This window comes from Arachis ipaensis, chromosome B6, assembly GCF_059453495.1.
Source record: "Arachis ipaensis isolate K30076 ecotype BB chromosome B6, ASM5945349v1, whole genome shotgun sequence".
NCBI classification, from domain to species: domain Eukaryota; kingdom Viridiplantae; phylum Streptophyta; class Magnoliopsida; order Fabales; family Fabaceae; genus Arachis; species Arachis ipaensis.
Window position 1 is genome coordinate 147,997,673 of NC_142441.1, and position 24,384 is coordinate 148,022,056.

General features: G+C 30.9%; 2 protein-coding genes across 2 annotated transcripts; both read right to left on the reverse strand.

Moving 5' to 3' along the window:
• Window positions 1-3,106: 3,106 nt before the first annotated feature.
• On the reverse strand, window positions 3,107-4,672 carry LOC148563102 (uncharacterized). The gene is made up of 2 exons (XM_088491169.1): window positions 3,809-4,672; window positions 3,107-3,586 (listed from the first exon to the last, which is right to left on the reverse strand). Exons 1-2 carry the CDS (start codon window positions 4,670-4,672, stop codon window positions 3,107-3,109), a joined length of 1,344 nt encoding a protein of 447 aa, XP_088347295.1.
• A 1,967-nt stretch (window positions 4,673-6,639) lies between these two features.
• HK5 (histidine kinase 5) lies at window positions 6,640-13,547 on the reverse strand. The gene is made up of 13 exons (XM_016307345.3): window positions 13,060-13,547; window positions 11,453-12,321; window positions 10,827-10,883; window positions 10,428-10,655; window positions 10,241-10,334; window positions 9,940-10,146; window positions 9,614-9,744; window positions 9,464-9,513; window positions 8,976-9,319; window positions 8,797-8,900; window positions 7,971-8,723; window positions 7,561-7,728; window positions 6,640-7,133 (listed from the first exon to the last, which is right to left on the reverse strand). The coding sequence occupies exons 2-13, from the start codon at window positions 12,173-12,175 to the stop codon at window positions 7,011-7,013; spliced, it is 2,982 nt and encodes a 993-aa protein (XP_016162831.1). The 5' UTR covers window positions 12,176-12,321; window positions 13,060-13,547; the 3' UTR covers window positions 6,640-7,010.
• Between the last annotated feature and the right edge of the window lie 10,837 nt (window positions 13,548-24,384).

Here is a 24,384-nt window from a genome sequence, read left to right on the forward strand (position 1 = left end):
TATTTGTAACTGCTTGCCTATCAGCCATTTCAAGCAACACAATCCTGCAAGAAACATCTCACATAATTACATAAATCATATAAACATAGAATAAAACACCAGCATCTCACATAATTCATATAAACAATAACATGAGCAGAATTCTTTAAAAAATACAATAACAGTAAGGGTAATTACAACAGGTTACTATTATGTATTGAAAATAAGTCAAAAAATCGAGTCCAAACACAGAATAGAGAAATAGAGCATTTCAATTTAGCAGGTTACTCATGAAAATTACCTGAAGACTGAAGTCCTGACTCCTGAACGCGGCGATGAGATTAGGGCCTAGGGGTGAGAGATTGGGGGCTTTCAACCAGAGAGGCAGAGAATCCAAGCAGCTGCTGCTAGTGTTGCTCTGAACAGCCTGCTAGTGTTGCTCCGACCAGCACAGGCAGGAACGGCGGGGGTGAACGGCGACCTGAACGGAAGAATAGGTGAGACCCTCAGTGATTGGGAGTCACGGGGTGAACGGCGGGGTGAACGGCAGACGGGCAGAATGGGTGAGACTCTGAGAGATTGGCGGTCAGGGGGTGAACGGGGTGGTGAACGGCGAGGTCAACGGTTTCAAAAATTTGGGGTGAATGGGTGACAGTGACTGACTGAGATTGGGATCTGGAGATTTGGGTTTCATTTTGTCTCAGGCTTTCAGCACCGTGAAGGAAGGAAGCAAGGAACAAGGAAGGGAAGGGTCCGAAGGGAGTCACTAGTCAGGGACGAAGGGTGAACTGTGGAGTGTGGTCTGTGTCTGAGTGTCTCTGTGAAGAGTGAGGTGCAAAATGAAATTAGGGTTAGGTTAGGTGATGGCTGCAACACAAAGTATCTAACATATATATATTTTTTATTTTTTATTTTTTAATTATTTTGTGCGGATCCGCGGATCTGCGGATCGGATCCGCGGATACAGCACATAAATCCGCAATCCGATCCTTAATAGGTGCGGATCGGATCCTATCCGATCCGATCAGTCTGCGGATCGGATCATATCCGCAATTATCGGATCGGATGCGGATAAACACCGCGGATCTGCGGATATGATCCGATCCATGGACACCCCTAACCAAAATACATCCACAGTATACTATAATACACAAAAAAAGCCCTACATAAATTCACAGTAGGAGGAGCTACATAACCCTAAAAACTTCAATCATCTGTGAGGTCTATGTGTTCAGCAGGTTTGGCTGCTCCCTTTCTTATCCCCATCTTCAATCTTTCACTTCTTCTCATCCCAAAAGACTTAGTCTTAGGCAAAGGCTGTGTAACTGGTGCCACTTGTGGAGTCTGCTGAATGAGTGGTTCAATGAAGGGAGTTGGTTGAGTTGCTGGTGTATGAGGAGGATTTGAAGCAGCTCCAGTATCAGGTGAACCAGATCCAGCAAGGGGTGAGTCGTTTGCAGAACATGATCCAGTAAGGGGTGACACAGTTGCAGATCCAAATTCAGCAGCAAGAGTATTTGGTGCAGGGGCTGATGCAACAACAACCAAATTTTTAAATCATTCCATCACTAAACCATTTCAATTATGGAGTATGAAATAGCAAAATATAGTTATACCTGTGATACTAGTTGCTTTTCCTCTACTAAGTCCCACACCCCTCCCTCTGCCTCTCCCCCTTGCAGCAGTCCCATTCGTAGCAGCAGATTCAGCAGCAGCAGTAGTTGGTGCAGAGGCTGATGGAACAAAAGTATAATGGTTAACTCATTTCATACTAACAAAAATATCAACCTTCTAGTATGCAGCAACAAATCCTTGAATTACCTGTGACAACAGTTCCTCTTCCTTTGCCCCTTCCTCTACCCAGTCCCGCACCCCTTCCTTTGCCTCTCCCCCTTGCAGCAGATCCAGCATCATGTGCATTATTTCCAGGTGTAGCTGAGTCAGTTGCAACATCAGATGCAGCAGCAGCAGGTTCAGGAGCTGTTGCAAGTTTAATCGAATCAAGGCAACATTATAGAAAGCTACTGGTGCAATCAACAATTATAAAACAACAACAAATTAAGATGTACCTGAGACAATAGGATTTGGGCAATGCCTCCTGTTGTGTCCATACTGGCCGCAATTGCTGCAAGTCACAGAGGTACCCGTCCTTCTGTACTTCGTTTGAGATCTACTTTCATCCGGTTCTCTAATCCGCACCATTCTTGGCCGACCAAGTTTAACCCTGAAAACTGGGGGTATGATGGTATCACAGTTCACTTTCGGCCACATGTTCTCTCCATTAATTGGAGCAATTGATTTTCCATATGTTGCAAGGTATGCTGCTGGACTATAGTAATTGTTGCAATACTCTTCAGGATTATCACCCTTTTCAAAGATGGCACTGCACGCATGTGGGCATGGCATACCACTCAAACCCCAAAATCGACAGCTGCAAGTACCAGCTAACAGATCCACCACAAAACTTTCCATGATCATCCTATTTTTGTGATGTACCTCAAACTTCAGCTGACCTGCCCATCTAGCTTGCCATTCCATACTTCTTGTTGCAATGAGATCCAACCTCTTTTTTGGTTTAGGCAGAATGGATCCTTCATACTTCTCAGCCTTCTTCTTCTTTTCTGCAAATCTTGACATCCAGTAGCATCTGATCCACTCAAACATCGTCAGAATGGGCTTGTCTCTAGCCTCAAGAATCCTGCCATTGAAAGCCTCTGATATATTATTCATTAGCATATCACTCTTTGCCATAAACGTGAAATGGCTCTTTGTCCACAACTTTGGGTCCACTCCCATCAGTTTATCATAACAGTCCCTATTTTTCTCCTTCAGCAGATTCATTCTTCGCTCCCACTCTTCCACATATGTAGCTTTAGCAATGGATAGGATTAGATCCCTCAAAACTGTCCCTCCACCATATGCCTTCTTACAGTTCGCATAGAGATGCCTTAAACATAATCTATGCTCAATAGAAGGTTCCATCTCAGCAAAAACTTGCATCAAACCCTAAAACAACAAAAACAACAGAGTACAGTATCCTATTTTCAATTAACAAAAACAATGCAAGTAGAATGAAATAGTTACAATCATAAGTCATATTATTCAATGAAATAGTTAGAATCATAAGTCAGTTTATCCTTACTTTTTGTTGATCCGACATGAATACCCATCTTCTTGATTCACCAATATCATCCAGCAACAGATCAAGGAACCATCCCCAGCTGTCCTTTGTTTTCGCCTCCACTGCTGCAACCGCAATTAGAAAATAATTGTCATTAGGATCCCTCCTTACTGCAACTAGTAGCTGCTGACTGTGGTCCCCTTTCAAGTGACACCCATCCACTCCTATGATCGGCCTACAACCAGCCAAGAAGCCCTGCTTCACTGAATCAAGGCACATGTACATCCTCATGAATCGCGGTTGGTGTGTTAAAGATGGCCTATTTACAACAATACTAAGCTTGGACCCCGGATTTGCCCTTAAAATCTCAGCACAATAATCCCTCAATTTGGCATATTGTAGTATGGCCCTTCCGTGTACTTCTTCCCTTGCTTTTCTTCTTGCCCAGTAAGCCTTTCCAACACTAACATTTGCTATATACTTGTCCTAAATTGTTTGAATAATAGTGGCCAGCCGCATATCTTCTCCACGACTAATGTTGTTGACAATCTTTTTTGATATCTACTCACTAGAAGCAAGCCTACCACTATAACTTCTCCCACAGGTATGCTTGCCCTTCAAGGTTTTTATCCTAAAACAATCAGATCCTCCTACCTTACTTGCAAAGCAAATCCACTTGCACTTTTCTTTTTGTCCCTTACACACTACCCTGCACCTCAACTTGTCGTTCTTCTTATACCTAACGTCTCTCCCATTCAATAAGGCATGCTCCTTAATTGCATCTTTAAACTGAGACAGTGTTTTGAACTCCAACCCAACCTTAAACTCATACTCTCTATACATTTCTGCCTCATCATACTTAGGAAACCTTTTTTTCTTAATCATATCATCAGAATCTCCCTCGTAACTATCTATGTCTTCAGTTTCATAACCATCCGAAATGTCTCCAATTTCTTCATCCATCTCTCCAGGAGCTTCATTATCCTCAGCACCCTTATCTGTTGTGGCTTCTTGATTTAGCGGGCCATTGAACCCACCAAACGCATTTGATTGTCCACCATCAACACCATTCTCTACATCGAACCCAAAGTAATCCTCATGTTCACCATCATCAGTACTGTCATCAAACCTATCCTCCTCAGTAGAGGGTTCTGACTCAGCATCGACTTCTACTTCTATCAGTCCACTATCTTCGCCTTCATCTGGGACATAATCTGGATCCATTGATGTGATTTCAACCCCATTACCTTCTCTGTAACCATCAACAGCATACACTATACCATGCTTCACAGAATCAGTAACTAAAGCACTAGCCATTCTAACAGCATCCCCATCTGACTTCAACTCTTTCAGACCTAACTTCAACTCCATTCCAGGTTCGTTCCACCATATCTTCGCATAACCCTTGTAGCCTAGACCCTTCAGTAAACTCACTATCTCTTGCAAAGACCATTCATCTAGTTCAAAATGCAAGTCTTCCACAACCAACCCACCTAAATATTCTAGTCCATGTCCCGTGTCAATAAATTTTCCTCCGTGATGGAGCTCTATTGTGAACTCTGATTCTCCCATTGCTACACAACAAAAAACGAAAAATGCTGGTTAGTCATCCCCTAATCAAACATCACCAACAATGCTAATGACTTTAACGCCATAACGTTCGGTAACTTCTGGAAGAATGAAGAATGAAAAAAAGTGTAAAAAAGTGTAACTCGTACCTTTGCAACAACGATGACAACAGCTCCTTCGACAAAGGAGGCCATGAAAGACAATAACAAACCTCGATCACACAGTGGTGGAATGCAAATGCGTTATCCAACAATCAGAAACTGAGATGGGGGTGAAGAGGAAGGGTTTCTTTTGCCTCAGTGAAAAGGGAGGAAGAGCAAGGGTTAATCCTTTATTAAGGTAGGGGCATTTTTGTCAACATAAAATAGGTAAATACATTGAGGATTACAAAAAACGTTTGTAATTGGGTATATCCAATTTTGGAACGGAATATTCTGTTAACCCAAACGTTTTTTGTCACTGTAAGGACCCAATTAAAACAAAAAAATTGGTATAAGGACTCAATTAAAAGGAAAAAAACTATAGGGACCTAATTAAAAATTCGGCCAAACTATAAGGACCAACAGAGTAATTAAACCTTTTTAATTTGTACGTTTCATAATGAATTGCACGGTGTCACCTTGTTTCATTTCTTACATCTGGTTCTCCATCATAGTTCAAGTTGTAAATTCAAGCCACAAAAATATTTACACCAATGTAAATAATGGATGTTCAAAACACATGTACTTTGTTCAGATTTTAAACCCAAACTAAATTGACTTGTGAGATTAGGTGATATTTCATTTCATCTCTCTCTAATGGACTCATGTTTTATAAAATATAATATTAATTTTGCAGTTATCTCTAAAAAAATATTCATTTTTTAAATTAGTTTCTAAGAGATTAAATTAGTCATATTAATTTTCGGAAGATAAAGCATAAGTTAAATTAGTCATTTTATCAGTTAATAACGTATCACATTAAATGTCACATGACATGATGTCATGATGACATGGCAGTTAATGTCACCTATTATAAGATGATTGATTGATATGTCATATCAATAACACGTGTTATACCACATGTCATCTTACATGTCATGAATTTATTTAGAGTCAAATTAGTTCTAAAAGTATACACATAAATTATTCTCATCTCTAAAATTTTAAAAATTGATCAAATTAGTCCTTATATTATATAAATCTCTCTTGTTTTTTCTTCATAATATTAAATCATTAATATTTTTAATACTACTGATTTTAATATGATTTTTTAGACCTTAATAGACCTTAATAAATAATTTTTTTTACATAAAATAATAGAAATAATTAAAATTTTAAAAATAACTACTATATTTATTTAGTGAGATTTAAAAAATTAAATTTTTAAGTATATAATTAATGATAGTTTGATAAAATTACTAAAAAAAAGAATTTGAAAATGTAAAATGTTAAAATAACAAAATAATTTTGTAATAATTTAATTATTTTTATTATTTTATGTAAAAAAAATTTTGTTTATTAAGATCTAAAAAATGATATTAAAATTAGTAGTATTAAAAAATATTAAAACTTTATATTAAAAATAAGAAAGATTTATATAAAGACTAATTTGATTAATTTTTAAAATTTTAGAGATGAAAATGATTTATGTGTATACTTTTAAAGACTATTTTGACTTTAAATAAATTTATGACATGTCAGATGATATGTGACATGACATATGTTACTGACCTGATACATAACTAATCATCTTGTGATATGTGGCATTAACCTACCACGTTATCGTGTCACATAGTACTTAATATGACATTGACTTATGTGTTATTTTTCGGAGACTAAAATAACTAATTTATTCTTTTAAAAATCAATTTGAATAATAAATAATCTTTTTATGGACGAATTTAACTATATAAACCTTAACTTCCCAATTTCCATGTAAATGTAGCACTTACCTTTTGAAGAGATCACTGGTGACTAGTATAATTTCCATTTTTAAATGTTCCTTTTGTAGTACTAGAGTTGCATGCACATAATCTACTTCCAAATGGTTCTGTACCTTTTACATCAAGTATCCAATTACTCCTAATCCTATAGCTAAGAGCTATTTTGCATAGTTAATTTCCTGCACACTTTTCAGAATTACATTTTTTTTGTGGTTTGTTAAACTAACAAAAATGAAAAAAAAAAAAAAAAAAAAAAAAAAAAAAAAAAGAGAAGAAGAATATTGTAGATCTATACAAATTAATGTAGACACCGGTGGAGAGGAGAAGAACATGATGCATTACCTTACAAAACTTTCCTAGGCTTATTCTTTTATCTTTTCTTTTTTATACACAAGTAGAAAATTTACATGGATTTCATCACCTTAGGTACTGTTCAAGACATTCTTTCAATTTTTGGAAAGTCACAGGTTTTGACACAAATGAGTCCATACCATTTGCATAACATTCCTCTGCACTCTCTGTTACTGTGTTTGCTGTCATCTGCATCAATAATAAGATAAATTAATAAAGGCTCATTTAGTCATTTATAACAAATAAGATTTTGCTCATGGAAGATGCAAGTCATTTCAATACTAAAATCACTTCTGAAACTTTTTGACCTTGCAAATTTATATCAACCAATTAACATGAGTTTGAAAGTTCAGTTAATCTGCTGTCCCTGTAGTTCAATTCAGTATGTTTTTCACTTAAGTTCTTATATTCCTTAGAAGTTCTTAATTGGTAAGTTAGTCTATAGTGCTAGTTAATCACCTTTTCCTTTTAATCCAGTCTAATATTTTAGATTACTCCTTTCACTCCATAATATTTATCAATTTCGAAATTCAATATGTTCATAACTCATTATATCTGCTACAAATTTGTCTAAATAGATTGAGTACAAATATATCAAATTTGTCTAATTACTCACCGCAATAATGTGGATCCGCTTTCTAGGTGGTACACAACATTCATAATCTGAAATTTGTTGTATTTGTTCAATTCCAGAATTTTTTGCAGCATCCCAGTTTCCAGTTTCCTCATAAGATCGAATCAGTTTCGTCGTCTGAAGACCGTTCATAACTGGCATGAAAACGTCCTGTGAAAGTGCAAAGTTCCAAACTATTAGCAGAAGCTAAAAATTTCTAAGCAGAAATTGACCTAAAATTATGAACATACAAATTAATAAGCAGCATTATTTCCAGCAATCATACTTGTCAGATAAACCATAAGCAAAGTATGAACTCCAACCATAACACTTAGTCACCATAAAACTGCTTTATACTTACTATGCATCAAAATTAAATTCAAACTGTTATCTATCAACATCAAGAAAATTACCATGAGAATGATGTCATAAGTGTGACGCTGAACGGCACGAACGGCTTCCACTCCATTGTTAACAACATCCATGCTATACCCTAACCTCTTCATCATTGACTGTGTCACCATCACATTGATCTTGTTATCTTCAACAAGAAGAATCTTAGGCTTCAATTTAGAAGAATCTTTAGTCTCTTCCGTCGGCGATGCACTGCTGCTAGTAACACATTGCGAATTCGCATCTTCCTTCTTCATCAAACCCTCACACGATGACTTTCTTGATTCATTCATTTGTTTCGAAGAATCATCACAACCGTTACTATGTGACGAAGGCTCGTGCCGCGATTTGGCTGAATGTTCACGACGATCTTTTTCTTCGGTCGTCGATGAACTCGTTGATTCTGTCAGATCCGAAGCATCAACAACAACGGAAGATGAATCTTCAACGGAATTCGTTATCGCTTTGGAAGCGATGGCGTTTGGAGATGGCAATGAGAAAGGATTGGGCGGAAATCCGTTGAACTTGTGCGAGGTTCGCCTTGTGGATCCATTGGAAGAGAAGAGAGATCCTAAAGTGCGGGGTTGGAATTGGAAGAAGCCTTCTGTTAAATCGTCGGAAACGGCTTCATTGTTGTCCACATCGGAGAGTTCGTCGGTGTCGTCGGAGTTTTCATCAGAAGCAATTGAAACTTTGTACGGAAGTATGAATGTGAAGGTAGATCCAACGTGTTCTTTGCTTGATACTGTTAGACGACCTCCCATTAACTCAACCTGAAACATTTCATTTTAGCCATTCAAATTTGCTTCTTGAATTCTAAACCCTAATTCTTATAAATTTGTATACCAGTTGTTTGCATATTGCTAATCCGAGTCCTGTGCCTCCATACTTTCGAGCGTGATCTGCACTGACTTGCATGTATCTTTTGAATAAAGTAGGTATGGCCTTTTCTGTCACATTATGACATTCAAGATATTAAATACTTGTCTGTAAAAATAAGTCAATCTTATTTGAATCATAGCTACCTGGTATTCCAATTCCAGTGTCATACACATCGCAACGAATCCACACTGTTGTTTCAGTTGAGTGATTTTCCTCCTTAGTGTCACCACCATTCATTGAGTAATCACTCTTAACTGAAGATCGAAATTCGTTGTTAAACGCGTGATCACTGCCATGATGATTTTGATCACTGCCACTCTTAGCTAGTGTTGATGGATATCTATGATCCTTCACTCCATTTGAACAAGTTGTTGATTGTTCTGAGTTCATCTTTTGATTGCATTCCTCTGTTTTGGCAAATGGTGGCTCTGTCACAACATAAAGGTTTATTCCAACTTTGCCTTCATGTGTAAACTTCACAGCATTGCTGCAATCATATAATATAAAGCATCAAAATGTAAACTAAAAGAAATACATTTGTTATTGAATTTATAACTTCAATCATACTCGTAAATTATTTTATATATGGAGCAAGTTGCAACATTAGCATATTTTTTAGGGTTTATTATACCTGACTAAATTTGTGAGAATCTGACGAATTCTTAACACATCTCCAATGACCTGAAATTATGCATGAACCATTCTGTGAATCTTTTTAGTTAATCACTTCAATATCAAACAATGCAAAAGATTGGCTGAAAATGTTGCATAATGTTCTTACCTCAATAGGTATGTCATCTGCCACGTTCCCTTCTAAGGTTAGCATTTTCTGCAATGATGCAGCTGCTGTTTGAAGTACATGCTTTACTACCTCTCTCGGCCGGAATTTCGTGGCTTCCAATTTCATAGCTCCTGCGCAGAGAACAAGCGACTTTATGCACACGAAACGGATTCAAATGATCCGCTCCATATACAATTAATATTCTGATTATTTTATGAATTCAGTACAAATATTTGAATAATCTAAATTAGTCTTTATACAACTTTCATGTGCAGATAGATACCTTTGATGACAAGGAAAGGCGCGAAAAGATTAAGATTTCTAACCTGACTCAACCTTGGAAAGATCAAGAATGTCATTTATGAGTTGAAGAACCAAATCTCCTGAAGATATCATGACATCCAAGAGTTGTCTCTGCTCGCGATCAAGTTTTGTCGTAGAAAGAATCTCAGCCATGCTCACAACCCCGGACAACGGTGATCTTATCTCATGAGACATTGTTGCCAGCATTTGTTTTGCTCTCATAGTCTCCTCTGTTAAAAGGGAAGGAATAAAATTAACCTTTCTTGCATCCGAAGCAAATTAAAACAAAGAAAAATCCACAAACAAGTTTATCAAAACTCAAACCTGTAATATGAATGGTTTTATTCAGTTCAGTCTCCTTTGCTTTCTGAACAGCAATCTCTTCCCGAAGCTTCGCCATCCTTTCTCTTTTTCTCACCTAAACAGTTTTGTGAAGAATCCAATGTAAATAACATATCCAAAATACAAGAATTGAAGTAACAATTTAAAACCAAAATTTTTAACAATTTACCTGATCTGTTATTTCCATTCCCATGTAATTTATTCCTATTGTTTCACCTGCCTTGCTAAACACAGGTTCTACATATATCAAGAATGTTTTCGACCCGAATAGATCTGTCTCGAATGTGATTTCCTTTTTTGCAGGTAATCCTTTCTCCATAACTTCTCTCTTAAAATCTTGAGATTCTTTTACACCGGAACCTGTGAAAATTTCGACATCTGTTTTTCCTATGATGTCCTGATAAAGCAAAACATAATGAGACATTTAAGGCATAGTTAAACTCTGTTAGCAAAAGAAGTAAACTAACTTATGAAGAGTTAAGAGGATTCAACAGATTATGGTAAAAAATATTTAATGCAACTCTAATGATTTGAACAGGCGAAATTCAGCTTCAACAGCAATCTTTACCTCCTCTTGCAATCTTGGATAGTGATTATAGATAAAGCGATAGCGCAACTCTTTGTCCTGCAAGAAAAATACATCAGAGAATCAGAATTTTCCAGATTAAGAGATCACTCATAATTGCAAATAACTATTTAACATTCATAATGAAATTAATGATGCACAAATTGAAACAAGCAAACAAGTAATTTGATACTAATTCTGAATTTTGTAACAAGTTTCTATATTTATTCATGTTTTCTGCACCAATTTGATCGCCCCATCATAATTATTACAAATATAAAAGAAGAATTTGGTTGCACACATCACTTATTCTATGCAGCATAGTATAAGGCGAATTAATATTAGAACTAAGAAGGTTAAAGAACTTCATAAAATATGCATGTGATTTGTGATATAGTTTACTACCACTTCTATGAAGTTTTGCTGAAACATATTGCATTAAAAGAATATTAATACTACTACATAAATGCATAATTTTCTTTCATATTCAAGAAAACAACAACTGTCATATTAACAAAATTGGTATATTAAAATGCTTGCTGGCTCCAACTCTAAGTTTTAGACTAATTTTGATATCAAATTCCAGAATTCTTAAAATATAAGAACCAAAATTACTCACTGAATTGTACCTGGTGACCAATGACAACAGGTGCATTTTGAAGTATAAAATGCAAGAAATTATCAGCTCTCTTCAGAATCTGCGACAACTCTTCAACCGGCGAGGACTGCCTCTCAATAGTCTTAATGCTTTCTTGCAACTTATCCATAAGCGTCTGCTCGCGCTGCATACTCGCCTCCAACTGTTTTTCCAGCTGCAGCGCGCGCTGCTTCCAGTATACAACAGTATCATACTCTGCATCAATCTCAATCCTCTTGTTCTGCACAACAACATCACTTTTCCGGCTTGGCAGATCCTGCCAAGTGTAATAAACTTCATCCAATATAGAAACCGGCCTCTTATCATCTCCATAGTCTTCCTCGAATCGATTCTCTTGCAATATCTCCAGCCTCCTTTGCTCAACTTCCTGCCTTTGCCTGCTCAAGTTGTCGAGTTCTTCTCTAAGAAGGCGAACGGCGTTGGCCTGCTTATACTCCCAATGTTTCATTAAGTAGGCCAATTGTGAAGAACCTCTGTCTGTATAGTTAGTTAGCTCCATTAATCGCTGGAAATCAGCTATGGTTGGTTCCTCCATGATTGTAACTTCTTCCAACATGTCTTGATCCCTGCCAGGCTTCTCTATATTGAACTGCTTTCCGGCGTCTGTTCCGATATCTTCCGGCCACATTGAAGGCAGGACTTCAACTTCCATGTCCTCAATACATTCACTCTCCAATTCCATCTCACAACCCATGATTGCAACCACAATAATTGCATCCAATTTTCTTTCTTTATTTCACCCTACAATTCACAACTTGTGATTTCAGTTTCAACTTCAACCATCAGATTCATAATCAAAGTCCAAATTCCAGAACACTGATTTTTGCTAGCAGCAATAATCTGGTAGTAAAAAATAAATAAATAAATAAGGTTACACATAAGTTTTCAGCATTAAACTTGAAAATTGGAATGCATATATATAATAATAGAACTCAATTTCCAAGACAGAAAGTGGAACTGAAATTAAACTCAAAAAAAAAAAAAAAGAAGTGGAACATTGAAAGTAGTCAAGATCAAGAACTTTAGACAAAAGTCACCAACTAAAGAAGAATAAGGGGAAAAAGTCATCATATGAGACGAAAATTAGTGGTTACTTGTTAGATTTTTAATCTAACAAATGGCAAAATTCATGTGCTGCACCATGATCAAAAGACAAACAGTAGAAGAAAATTATGAATGGTGGGCATGAAACTATATAAGATTTTTTTAATATAAAGAATTAAGAAAATAAAAAATAAAAACAAAAAGGGGAAGAAACTTGAACATTTTGATCAAAAGTTGAAGTGGACGTGAACATTCACAAGAAGAAGAAAGGAAGAGAAGAAAAACATAACAAAATAACACTCAAATTTCAACAAACAATCACAATTGCAAATCAAAGCTAATAAATGATGAATGGTCTCAATTACAAACATGAAAGATGAAACAAATAAGATCATTATGACCAACAAATGAAATCAAATTAAAAAGAAAAAGGAAAATTGAAAAATGATATAAGAATTGAAAATTGGGTTCCTTGAAACCAATCCTATAATAAGTGATCAAAAAAACAATGACATGAATTAAGAGAGTTCTAACCTTACTGCATTAACTGAATTAAAACCATTTAGTATGTCACCAAAGAAAGGATCATCAGAAACATATGAAAAACTGAAGTTGACAATGTCCAAAAGGCTTTCCCTGTAGATCTGAGGAATCTCTTCAACTATGGAGTCAAAACCATTCAATGAAAGAGAACAGAAAGAGAGAGAAAGAGAGAGAGACAGAGAGAAGAGAAAGAAACAATTTAAAAAAATGAAAAGAAAAGAAAAGATTCAGAAAGGACACCATGTGATTGTAAACTTCAAAGGGTAAAAGAAAAATATAATTTTTTCTTAAAAAAATCTTTAAAATGAAAAAATTCCAAACAAAAATGTAAGAGAACAGAAATCCAAGCAGCCATGTGCATTAAGGAGGTCAAATATGATAGAATAGAAATGGTTCTTTGGCAATATACTATTCTTTTTTTTTTCTTCTTCTTAGTTGTCTTTGCTGTGTCATATTATTATGAGGCAGCAATGTTACCCTTCACAGTTTCAGAGCTCTTTTTTCTTTTATCATTGTTGCATGCAGCACATGAAACCAAAAGCTATATTATTAGAAAATCACTTTTTTTTTTCTTAAATAATTTTTTTCCCATAGAATATTATCTCTCTATAAAATATTTTAATCACATTTAATAAACAACGAAGTTTAAAAATTAAAATATACAATTTTTAATTTTTTTTTTTAGAAATCAGAACCAAAAATCAATATTTTACCATTTTTTTAAAGAATTAATTTGATATATTGATATATTATTATTATTATTATTCAATCATATTTATATTGTTTTTTTTACCGAAGATATAGAGACTCGAACCCGCAACCTCTTAATTGAGTATGAGAAGACTATGCCATTTGAACTATTGCTTCTTGGCTATTCAATCATATTTATATGTATAGATGATAGATGATAATTTAAATAATAAATTAAAATTAATTATTTTTGTTAATATTACACTACATAATTATATGTCCGTACATACGAGCTACATAGAACATATTATGTTTTTCTAATACTTTACACCACCAAGTATATAAAAGATATTGCCAATGAATAATAGTTTAAATGGCATAGTCTTTCCATACTCAATTAAGAGGTTGCGGGTTCGAGTCTCATATCTTTGGTAAAAAAAAAAGAAAAAGTATATAAAAAATATTGTCAATGAGTTATAGATCAAATAGCATAGTCTCCCCATACTCAATTAAGAGGTTGCTAGTTCGAGTCTCCTATCTTTGGTAAAAAAAAAAAAGTATATAAAAGATATTAAAAAAAAAAAGCGAAAGAAAGAAGATGTGATATTGCATATTATATATAGAAGAATATATGGAGCATAGAAAATTTTCACTTTAGGTGGTTGAATGTTGATGGTGGAAGTCTCCATGAATAAGAGAGGACACTTGTAAAGTTGTAAAAAACATATTAAACAAGTAAGCAAAATATAATTAGATAAAGAATACTATATTAATTAAATGTGGTGGAAGCTAAGACAAGAAAAGACTAAAAACTAATTGAAGTCTACATGCATGAATAAACGTCACTCTAATCAAATCAATTTAGTGGAAAATTAAAATAAGGCAACCCACTTGAATCTTATATATGAAAAACTAATTAATAATAATAAGCCAATATTTATATATAGACATACATGTATAGTAGTAGCATATTGCACAATAATAATAAATCTTTGAATCAAACAATCATATATATTATTGAAAGAATTTTAAATGTTTTTTAAATGTATTAATATTTTAATAATTTTAACCATTAATTTTAATTACAAAATATATATATAATATATTAACTAAAATTAGCAATTAAAATTATTTGAATACTAATATTTTAAGAGTATTTAAAAATTATTTTATTTTATTAGGTCTCTTATTACTTATCTGAAAAATATTAACAGTAGATTCAATTAATTATGAAAATAAAAAAATATTCAACTAGAGAAAAGGACTAAAAATGAACCCATTTCATTTTTATTTTTATTTATGAATAAACTACTAAAAATATACTCGAATAATTTTGTCGTCGACAAAAAAATATTTAAATTTTATTATCAATAAAAATATCTTCAAATAATGTAAAAACGCAACAAAAATGTCCGAAAATAATATTTTTTTTTCGTAAGGAGTAAATGACATTTGTATTTGACAAATTATTTAACATTTGATCTAGAATTTTATCAGAATATTTAAATAACTATTTAGAAAATTTATATAAAAAATTGGATAAAAATTTTATCTCTATATTTTTTTATTTTTTGAAAGTATTATTGGTTATTGATAAAAAATTACAAAAAATATATATACTTATCAAAAAATTATCACAATTTAAGAATAAAAATATATCGTTTTTCTAATCATACTTGTAAAAAATTGTATCAAAATTCAATTTCTAAAATATTTTTTGAGAGTATATATTTAATGTTGAGTATTTTTGTCACATTTTTAGATTATTTAAAGCATTTTTATCGATAATAATATTTAAATATATTTTTGTCAACAATAAAATTAATTGAGTGTATTTTTTGTGGTTTATCTTTTATTTAATTATTTATTAATGGGGAGATAGATTTTTTAAATCCGAAGGAAGCCATCGATGTTCCCCGCCATTTCCAAGGTGACGTACGCGGGATGTGGTGGCTGAGAGCGTGGACTCACGCGCCATTTGTCGCGAGTGAAATTTTAATTAAACTTATTTTTATTATTATCATTATAGAGAAAACAAGTCACATGATGGATCTATGCTTAGATGCATAGTTTACTATTTTACTTTGTGATGCGATGCATGTATTTGAGACCCAATAGGGCGGTTGCACAGATTCTTAATTATATAAATAAGATTATCTCTGATCACCCGTTTTAGATTAATTGAGTTCTGAAGTTAATGCTTATCAGAGTAGTTTATAGAGTAAAGGGATAATTATATCTTTTAAAATTTTGACTTTGAATTAATTAATTTTTATAAAAAATATTAATTAAATTTTTTATAATAATAAATAATAAATATGTGTATTTTATTGTTTATTAATAGATAATGTAAAATAAACAGAATTATCTATATATTTTATTATTTACAGTGTTTTATTATATGTTACTATATGAATATGAACATGGTATAGTTATAAACAATAAAATATTTATTATGAATTTGCATATAACTTTTATCAATTATTTTTTTTTCATAAATCTTATTAAATCAGATAAAGTTTCATTCCAAAAATCATTATTTATATAACGATTTTCTTCAAATAAACACAGCATGATAATTAATCATACATATAAATAACACTGTTACGTGATAAATTAATAGAAGGACACCATGTGTTTATTTTATTATTTTAAAATATTAAATTAATATTCTTTTTCAAAAATAATTAGTCTAAAATTCAAATATTGGAACTTAATTATTATTTTATTCTAGTTTTTAATTTGGTTATTTTTTCATATATATTAATCAATTATATTAAATATACATTAAAATTAACTATTAAAATATATTATATATTAAAATATAAAATGTATATTAAAAATAAATTAAATTATATACGTATATAAATATATAATGATTAATTTTAATGACTGATTTTAGCAGTAAATAACATTTTTTTATGTTAATATATATGATATATGCATGTGTTTGCCTGTTTGGTTTTATAAGTTGCTTTTGATTGGTTAAACAAATCTAACACGTCAATGATTGATTGTTTCGAAGTTTAATAAACCCTAGATAAAAAAATTGTTAAAATAAACCCGTGATTGGCATCATGTCATTAATTAGTAAATGACTAGTAGTTTTTTTTTTTTTTTTTTTTCCAAAAGTACTATACTTCATGCAAAATGCTTCATAGGGAAAATAAATAAAAAATGAATGACTTGAATTTTCATCTACTTAATTACTAAAACAGAAATCTTAAGATAACATTAAACAACGTGTTAATGCTGTCCGCATACATAAGTGATTTATTAATGAAGTAATATCAAACTTGTTAATTGAGAATAGTAATGTTAATTTGTTCCATAAAGCAATAGACTTAAACTAATTATAAAGAGACACATATAAAACACAAGTAACCCCACAATAATAATAAAATCACGTCCTATTAGTTGGAGAGACATGGGTAGTGTGTTATAAATGAAATGAAATGAAATTAAATTGGTTTGTGTAGGATATAATAAGCACTAAAAGTTTGTTTATGAATATGAACAACTAAGCCATATTCTCTCTCCTTTGTTGTGTCTGCTCCTTAAACTCTGTCAGATTAGCCATTTGCATGTGATAGGCTCCTAATTTAATTTGCACTAGTAACTACGTCAACTCAACAACTGCCACGTGGCTTGTTGACTTTTGTCAAACATCTTTCATTTTTTTTTTCTTTTTGAGGGTTCAATTTGTATATATTATTACTTTATTAGTACAACAAATTTTACATAAATATATCAAATTATATATCGTTACATTGTTAACAATTATTTTTGCTATCTGAGGAGTTAGACAACCAAAATCATCTGATTCATATATAACGATTAAAAGTAGATTTCTTTTACTAATATATACACATATTTTGGTTAGTATTATATCAGGACTGTATACATTGTAGTGGGGGTATACAATTTAAAATTTTTTTAGTAGTATATAATAATAATATTTATTTATCTTTATTAAATTATTAAATTTAATTTTATAATAATTTTTATTCAACTTTTAATATTTAATAGTCAGTTTAAGAATTGTATATTAAATATTTATTAAAATGATTAATTCTCAATTTAAATCTCTTTCTTAAAAATGAATTCAAAAAATATTATTTATCTTTTTTTAAAATTAGTTTTAGTTTTTCCTATAGCAACTATATTAATTGAAAGAATTTTTCCAACTATGAATATGACTGAGAGTTGGTTTTTTATTGTATGAGAAGTGAATTTTTAAATAATTGTTTAGTGATATATATATATATATATATATAAAAGAGATATTTCGATTGTATTGTTAAAAAAAAGATTACTCAATTTTTAAAAAAATATGAAACCTAAAAAATAGAATTATAAATTATATATTATTATTTAAATTATTATTTTAGTATTTTAATTTGTAAATTATATATTTTGAAGACTAATCATATTTTATAATAACAAAATATAATTATAACAATAATTATGCTATATGTACGTAAAAAGTAACTACCCGTATAGAATACATATTGAAATACAAAATACATATTGAAAATGAATTAAACAATAAATATATTTATACACAAATATATAATGGTTAATGAACAATTTTATAGCTGATTTTTTTATGCAATATAATATTTTTATTATAAAAATTATTAGAGTTTATTTATCTTGTGTTCTAAAAGTACATATTAAGATTATAAATTGAGAATATTTTTGTTAGAAATTCAAAAAATTTAATGTTTTAATGTATTTATTTTGCAGTTATTAAATGAAAAAATTTAAAACCTTCTACTAACACTAATAAGGCTTGGTTTGGTAAAACTTTTACTTTTTAAAAGTAGCTTACAAAAGCTAATTTTTAAAAGATGAATTTTTAAAAGTTATAGTATTTATGTTTGGTAAATCAAATTAAAAATAACTTTTAATAAACACAAGCAACAACAATTGCATTTAGTAAAATAGCTTTTAAAATTTTAAAATACTATAATAGACATAAATATAAGTATTAAATTTGAAAATTAGTTAACATATGAGGTTATATTAGACTTTTAAATTTTAAAAAACACAAGCCAACTTTGAAAAACTCTATTTTAGGCAGGGACAGATCCAGAAATATTATTCTGGAGGGCCAATAACATATATAATATTAAAAAATTATACAAAAATTATATATTGTAAAATGTATTACAAAAATATATCGATAGAGAATATATTTTAAAGTACAAAAAATATGTATGTACTTTTTATTAACGAAGTGGTCGATTCTTCGTATCATAAAATTTATCGATAATAGAATTTGTGTCAAATTTTTCAACAATTTTTTTTCAATATAATTAAAAGACAATTAGCAAGAAATTAACCTTTCATTTTGTTTATGAGTTATTCTTCACAATATTCATCGCTGAAAAAGATCTCTCATTTGTAATAGTTGAAACAGAGAGAATTAATACCAAATGAATCAAGAAGGATGCTCACAAGAAGAAAAAAATCCACTTTATGGGATTTAAAAAAATTTATTTAATAAAAAAATATTAGTAATAATATCTTTTCAGATTTTTTTTAATATTGTTACTTTTTTTTAGATATTAGACATCATTAATATTTAGGTTAGACTGGACTTTCATTTATATTAGACTAAATACTAAATAAATTTAAAAAAAATTAAATCATACTTAATAACTTATTACTATTAATCTTTTTTTAAAAAAGTTGGGGGGCGAGGCCTCCACTCGCCCCCCGTATGTCCGTCCCTGATTTTAGGTGCTTTCAAAAGTATTCGAATTTTTTAAAAGCTACATAGGATTTTTTTGATTTACTAAACACAAGATGAAGAGTTTAAGCTTTTAAAAAGCACAAGCACCTCTTTAAAAAATTTTTTCAAACCAAATCTAAATTTATCATATGTCTTTAAGATACATATTAACTAAACCTAAATTATTATTATATTATATATATTTTGTCTTTACTATCAAATTTTTCTGGATCTATCACTGAATTATATGCATGTATAGTTTGCTATATATGCCGGTTAGCATATAGTTCAATTCATGCAGACAATGTGAGAATTAGTTTGATATTTTCTACGTATTTTGATGTATGTATGTATGTGTTACGTTGTTTTCTGTTTCTTATCCCTCTTTAATAAATACTAAAATAGAAATGCCAGTTAATAACATTCGACCATCCATTCTGGATAGAATGATTAGCATCCCATAAGCCAAGTTGCAATGCAATGCTTCTTTTCCTAAAACAGACATGCAATTGATGATAACATATATTATTTTAATATTATAAAATTCTATCCGGTTGTTTTAAAATAAAAAATAAATTATTGTTTATGGTATGTATGTCTAATAATTATTAAATAAAATAAATTATTTATTATAATTAATTTTTAATTTAACTTAAATTTTAATAATCTAATCAATTAATTATGATATAATTTTTTTATAAAGTATAAAAATTATTAAAAAATATTATTTATAATTTTTTTTAAATTATATATCTATTAATCATTAGTTCCAATTACAAACAAAATCTCAAAAAATAAATAAAATTAAAAAAATTTAAGATGCACCAACAATTCAAAATCTCTAGAACTTTTTCAGCAAATTATTATTCAAAGGTAGAAAATTTTTGAAAAAATAAAGAAAGCAAGAATCTCAAGATTCACAACTATAAATATTGATGGTATTAGGTAAATTCATTCGGCTATTTTAAAGATCTATAACTTAAAACAATTTGTTTTTAATTAGTTATTTATAGAACTGACAATACTAATTCTATCAGTGAATTGGGTATTCAATTCGATCCAATCTATTTAAATAAAATTGACAACTTGATCCACAGCGGGTTGGATTGAGAGCAAATTGAGTTGTTGGTCAGGTCGGATGCGAATTTAGACCTAACACAACCTACATTCCTAATCTATTAGGTTGTGTTTGGTAGTGGGGACTAGGATTGAGACTGCGATTGAGACTAGAGAACTAAAATTCAGTATTGTGTTTGTTGGTCAGAGATTGGAACTAAATTTCAGTTTTCGTCTCCAAAATTCCAGTTCCTTCAATACCTCTAGAAAGTAGAGACACATAAGACTGAAATTTCGGAGACAAAGATTGAAACTTTAATAACTTTTTATCATCAAATGCCCTCATTCAAAATTTCATATTCCAAATCTATCTTTCACCCTCAACTTCATCCCCACCTCTTATTCCACCACCGCACCTCCACCACCAACAACAACAGCACTGACAGTAGCAACAACAATCTCATCAATCAAATTCAACAGCAATAACAACAACAACAATAATAATTTCATAGATTCAACATCAATAACAATAATATAAAAAATAAGAACAATCTCATAAAAAACAATAATCTCATAATAGAAAAGAGAAGAATAGTAAAATATAGAGACAGCATGACAATGTGGAACTAGAACAAAGACAGCGTGACGAGCACAGAAAACAGAGACAGCACAGCGGATCATTAGCGAGCATAGAAAATAGAGGCAGCGCGGCAGGGAACAGAGGCACAATGAATTCGACTCCAAGTGCAAGATCGGCGAAAGTGACGGCAGAGCGAGTGAGAGTGACGACAGAGCAAGCAAGAGAGAGAGGGGGGAGGGGGAGGGAAGGGGAAAGGGGGTGGGTGGATGGGTTTAGGTTTTTTATTTTTTTAATTAATAAGATCATTTTAGTAATTTTAAGTATTTTAGTCTCTATTTTTATCTCAAACCAAATATGATACTGAGACATAATTCAATTTTATACACTTTACACAAAAAATAATATTGAAACTTATTTCAGTCTCAATCTCTCTTTTAAACACTACCTTATAGTATGTAATTAAAAATTATTATACAAATATAATGAAATTGATAGAGATCGAACCCATGTTCTCTCATGCATTTTTGTAATTTTAACATAGATTTTATTAAGATAAAGCATAATTTTTATCCCTAACATTTGTGATTTTCTTCAAAAATATCTCTAACGTTTAATTGTATTCAATTTTGTCTCTAATATTTTCGGTTTGTATTAAAATTACCTCTAGATGCTAACTCTGATCTATCTAAAATATTGTGGACAAAATTAAAAATGTTTAGGGATAGTTTTGAAACAAATTAAAAATGTTAATGACAAAATTGAATGAATAGAAAATATTAGGGACAAAATTGAATAAAATTAAACATTGGGGATATTTAAAAAAAAAATTCAAACTTTAGAGACAAAAAATATACTTTACCCATTTTATTATGATTTTGTCGTTTTCAATTTTAACATGATCTTAATTTTTATTTTCTGTTTTATTAGTATTTTATGAACTATGGAATGATTAAATATTATGTTTAATTGAAAAATTGATTTGTTATGGGTCGGGTCTATTAAGGTTAGGTGTAGAACTTTTAGAGTGCAAATAGGATTATGATTAAGAGATTCTCAACCCATAGAAATAATAAAGGTGAGTTTTAGAGAAAATTTAAATCCACAAGTAAAATTAAGGTGGAGTTTAAACTTTATTCTCTACTCGTTATGAGTCTTATTTATTTATTAACAATCAAATCAATCCTTGCTATATTGAGGAGAGTGAGACTTTTCAACTATGTTTCCTACATTTTTGAAGCGAGTCCTTCTAATATCCTCACCTTTTTTAAGTTTAGAAAGAAACTAAGAATAAAAATCCTATTAAGATATTTTTGGTAAAGTTTGAATTATGCATATGTCTCAAATTTGCATGTGAAAAACAAGCAACAAATGTGTTAACAAAGACAATAATAACACGTGCCATAATGTTATTGTTGAGTTTAAAGAACTAATAACAAATTAATTGATAATGAGTAAATATTATTATTGAATTAAAAGCCTAATTAAATGTGTGTTTAGGTTGTTCATGGTGCAAGAAATAAAAAAAAGTAAACCTGTGCCAATAAACAAGCTAACACAATCCAAAGAAGTGACAATTTTGTGTGGTACTGTGGTTAGTGTGCAGAAATTAATATGGACCAAAACCAAGTATCAGGGCCAAGTTCATTCAAATCACTCACTCACAAATAACCTAAAGTATGGTTGCTAGTCACTAACCAAATTGAAAAAAATCAATTCACTTTCATCTAAACCAAATCAAAGCCATTCTCTTCTCTCTCACTCACGTGAAATCACAAAAGAAAGCAAGAAAAAAAAAGTATGATTAAAGTTCAAATCAAAAAATAACAAATGGATTATCAAATTCAAGCAAGTCAAAAGTTAGGGTTTAGAAGTTAAGATCAAATCAAGAGGTGAATCAGAAATCACTTCTTTATTTATGCTTTATTGTTAACTTGCTGAAAATGCTCTCCTCCCACTAGCATCAAACTGAAAAATTGAAAAAATTGGAGGTTATGGAACTCTACTACAAATCAAATATCAAGAATGAAATTTGGAGTCAAATCACAAATCAATGCCTCGTATCTTTGAAAAAAATTGAAAAAAGATGAAAAAGAAGATGACTGGTTTGGATACATGTTTGCTGTAATCACTGCTACAGTCCTATCTTTCTTATGCGCCACTTTTAATTTTGGGGAAGAAGAAATCAACTGTTCAAACAAAGTTTCAAGATTTGGAAGCTTTACTCCTCCATTAAAGGGGTAAACGGCCAAAGATTAGTTTAAAGAGTGAGCACACAGTTTGGGTTCTCATAGTTTCAAGCTAACCCTTCTTCTCCTTCAGAGTTTTACATTGAATTTTTTGTTCTTTGTTTAACTTTTCTCTGTTTATTTTCAATAAAAAAAAGGCATTAAATGAGGAATCAGTAAAGTCATTGAGAGAAAAGGCAAAGAGAGTTATCAGATAAAAGTCAGAAAATTATGTCAAAACTCTTTTGTATGTTTTTTTATTTTGTACACATGATCCTGAGGGAATTATTTTGCTAAGTTGGATGAGCACTTAGTGGTTGCAAATATAGAGAGTAAACCTAGCCAAATCTAGCTTGGGTAGAAGCTGGGTTTATCCCAAATAGAATTAGGTTGAATCATAGGAAAATTGGTGTTTGTAATCTTTGAAAGATAGTGAAAAATTCTACCACTGTTGTGGGGGAGACTGGATGTAGGTCACATTGCACATCCTGACTAAATCAGGATACATGATTGTGTGATTTTTTCTTCTCTACTCTCTTTTGTTTTTTTTGCGATAAGAGAAAAAAAATATCTCATGCATTATCTATATCTCTGAAGTCACAGCTATTCTCAAACAATAAAGTTGTTTTGTTTCTGAACTTAACATGAAGAGATTAAATAAAATTGTCTCCTGAATTTTTATTTGACAGACTAAATAGTAATTAAATTCTTATTTCAGTCAAAAACATAAACAAAAAGGTTATCAAAAAAAAGGCCATAAATTCAATTCCATTCTCTATATTATTTACAAACTTTTAATTATTTTATATATTAGTTTGATATAATGTGTGATAACATAATTTGTTTATATGTCATTTAACATATCATTATTAATTTATTATATATGCATTAAATTGGTTCTTGATTTTATTTTAAGTAATTTATTTTTAAATTTGAACATCGCAAACTAAATTAATTCCAATATCAATTTTTTCATTCTTTTAATAAATTCAAAATTTTAAACATCTTTTAATTGTATTATTTTT

Bases quoted from the DNA above. Each gene is read 5' to 3' on its own strand.
- LOC148563102 (XM_088491169.1), bottom strand. From the start codon at position 4,672: ATGGGAGAATCAGAGTTCACAATAGAGCTCCATCACGGAGGAAAATTT. The intron at 3,587-3,808 runs GTAGTGTGTAAG...CAAACAATTTAG, and splicing joins ACGACAAGTTGAGGTGCAGG to GACAAGTATATAGCAAATGT.
- HK5 (XM_016307345.3), bottom strand. From the start codon at position 12,175: ATGGGTTGTGAGATGGAATTGGAGAGTGAATGTATTGAGGACATGGAA. The intron at 10,335-10,427 runs GTAAATTGTTAA...AAAACTGTTTAG, and splicing joins GAATGGAAATAACAGATCAG to GTGAGAAAAAGAGAAAGGAT. The intron at 7,134-7,560 runs GTGAGTAATTAG...TTATTGATGCAG, and splicing joins AGCGGATCCACATTATTGCG to ATGACAGCAAACACAGTAAC.